General features: G+C 71.4%; 1 protein-coding gene across 1 annotated transcript in view; it reads left to right on the plus strand.

Annotated features, from left to right (window-relative positions):
- The first annotated feature begins 818 nt into the window (after positions 1 to 818).
- LOC121333725 (translation initiation factor IF-2-like) overlaps positions 819 to 1,893 on the plus strand; it is a 2,623-nt gene continuing 1,548 nt past the window's right edge. The window contains exons 1-2 of the mRNA XM_041400331.1: positions 819 to 825; positions 1,555 to 1,628. Of these exons, the coding sequence (XP_041256265.1) occupies positions 819 to 825; positions 1,555 to 1,628 (81 nt within the window). The remainder of the gene's footprint in view (positions 826 to 1,554; positions 1,629 to 1,893) is intronic.

The raw sequence follows: 1,893 nt of genomic DNA on the forward strand, positions 1-1,893 counted from the left end.
GGGGGGGGGGGGGGGGGGGGGGGGAAGGACCAGCGCGTCCCCTCCCCGGAGCATCGCCGGGATCCCCCCGCCCGCCCCGGACCCCCGGAATGAGCGGGGGGGGGGGCTCAGCCGGGGGCCCTCGGCTCCACCTGGGTCACCTTGAGCAGGTGACACCGCTGTCCCCTCCCCATCCCCGCCCCGGGGGGGGTCTCGGCCTCGCCCCCACCCTCGGGAGGCTCCGCCGGGGCTGCAGCGTCCCGGGGGGGCCGCGGTTCCCGGGGTCCCTCCCGGAGCTGCGGGGTCTGGGGGGGCCCCAAACCCTCCCAGCCCCTTCGCGGGGGGGGCGGGGGGACCCCGACCCCAGAGAGGGGGGGCTCGTGCGTGGGTCGGGGGCGATTCCCGGCGATTCCCTGTCCCGCTAATCTCCCGTTAACATCCAGCCCGCGTTTCCATGGCAACGGGGCCGGCACGGGAGGATGCGCCGGGGGCTCGCCCGCCTCATTAGCATCTCATCAGCATCTCATTAGGCAGCCCGCCTCATTAGGGAATCCTCGCTGGGAAATGCGGCTGGCGGAGCGCGCAGTTACTGGGTCAGCGGGGAAAGGGGGCGCGGGGTCAGCGCTGTCCCCCCCGCCACCGCTGTCCCCACGGCCACCGCTGTCCCCACGGCCACCTCTGTCCCCACCGCGGCCACCAGCCCCCCCAAAAGGCAGCGGCGGGGCCGGAGCGGCTCCGGGTGTGACCTTGGGCAAGGACAGCGGCCGCAGAGGAAGGGCAGGGCCCGGCCGCTGTCCCCGTGTCGCTGTCCCCACGCCGCTGTCCCCACGCGCTTCCCGATGCCGGGTAAAATTAGCTCCGGGATGGAAAAGCCACGTGTGTCCGGCCACCGCTGTCCCCGCGGGGCCAGCACCGGGGCCAGCACCGGGGCCAGCACCGGGGCCACCACAGGGGCCAGCACAGGGGCCAGCACTGCCCCGGGCACGGGGCCAGCGGGGCCGGGGGGTCGGGCACGGCCGAGGGTCCCAGTTCCGTGCCTGGGGGTCCCAGTTCTGTGTCCGGGGGTCCCAGTTCCATGTCCGGGGGTCCCAGTTCTGTGCCTGGGGGTCCCAGTTCCGTGCCTGGGGGTCCCAGTTCTGTGTCTGAGGGTCCCAGTTCCCTGTCCAAGGGTCCCAGTTCCATGCCTGGGGGTCCCAGTTCCGTGCCTGGGGGTCCCAGTGCCGTGCCTGGGGGTCCCAGTTCGGTGTCCCGGGGTCCCAGTTCCGTGTCTGGGGGTCCCAGTTCGGTGTCCGGGGGTCCCAGTTCCATGTCTGGAGTCCCAGTTCTGTGTCTGAGGGCCCCAGTTCTGTGTCCGGGGGTCCCAGGTCTGTGCCTGGGGGTCCCAGTTCCATGCCTGGGGGTCCCAGTTCCGTGCCCGGGGGTCCCAGTTCCGTGCCTGGGGGTCCCAGTTCCCTGACCAAGGGTCCCAGTTCCGTGCCCAGGGGTCCCAGTTCTGTGCCTGGGGGTCCCAGTTCTGTGCCTGGGGGTCCCAATTCCGTGCCCGGGGGTCCCAGTTGTCTCTTCTGTCCCCCCCAGATCCGGAGGCGCCGTCCGACCCCGGCCAACCTGGTCCTGAGCAGCGACCAATCGTCCCCAGGTGGGTCCCAGCGGTGTCCCCGTGTCACCCCCGGCCCCAGCCCACCCAGGGACCCCCCCAGAGTGCTCAGGGACCCCCCCCAAAGATGCTCAGGGGATCCAAATATGCTCAGGACATCCCCAAACTTGGTCAGAGACCCCCCCATTATCCAGAGGGTCCCCCCACATGCTCAAGGACCCCCTAATGACACTCAGGGACCCCCTGTATGACTTAGGGACCCCCCCAAAAATGCTCAGCGACCCCCACATGACACTCAGGCCCCCCCCCCACTAACCTCC

The sequence above is a fragment of the Onychostruthus taczanowskii genome, unplaced genomic scaffold, assembly GCF_017590055.1.
Source record: "Onychostruthus taczanowskii isolate IOZ18803 unplaced genomic scaffold, ASM1759005v1 scaffold178, whole genome shotgun sequence".
In the NCBI taxonomy this organism is placed as follows: domain Eukaryota; kingdom Metazoa; phylum Chordata; class Aves; order Passeriformes; family Passeridae; genus Onychostruthus; species Onychostruthus taczanowskii.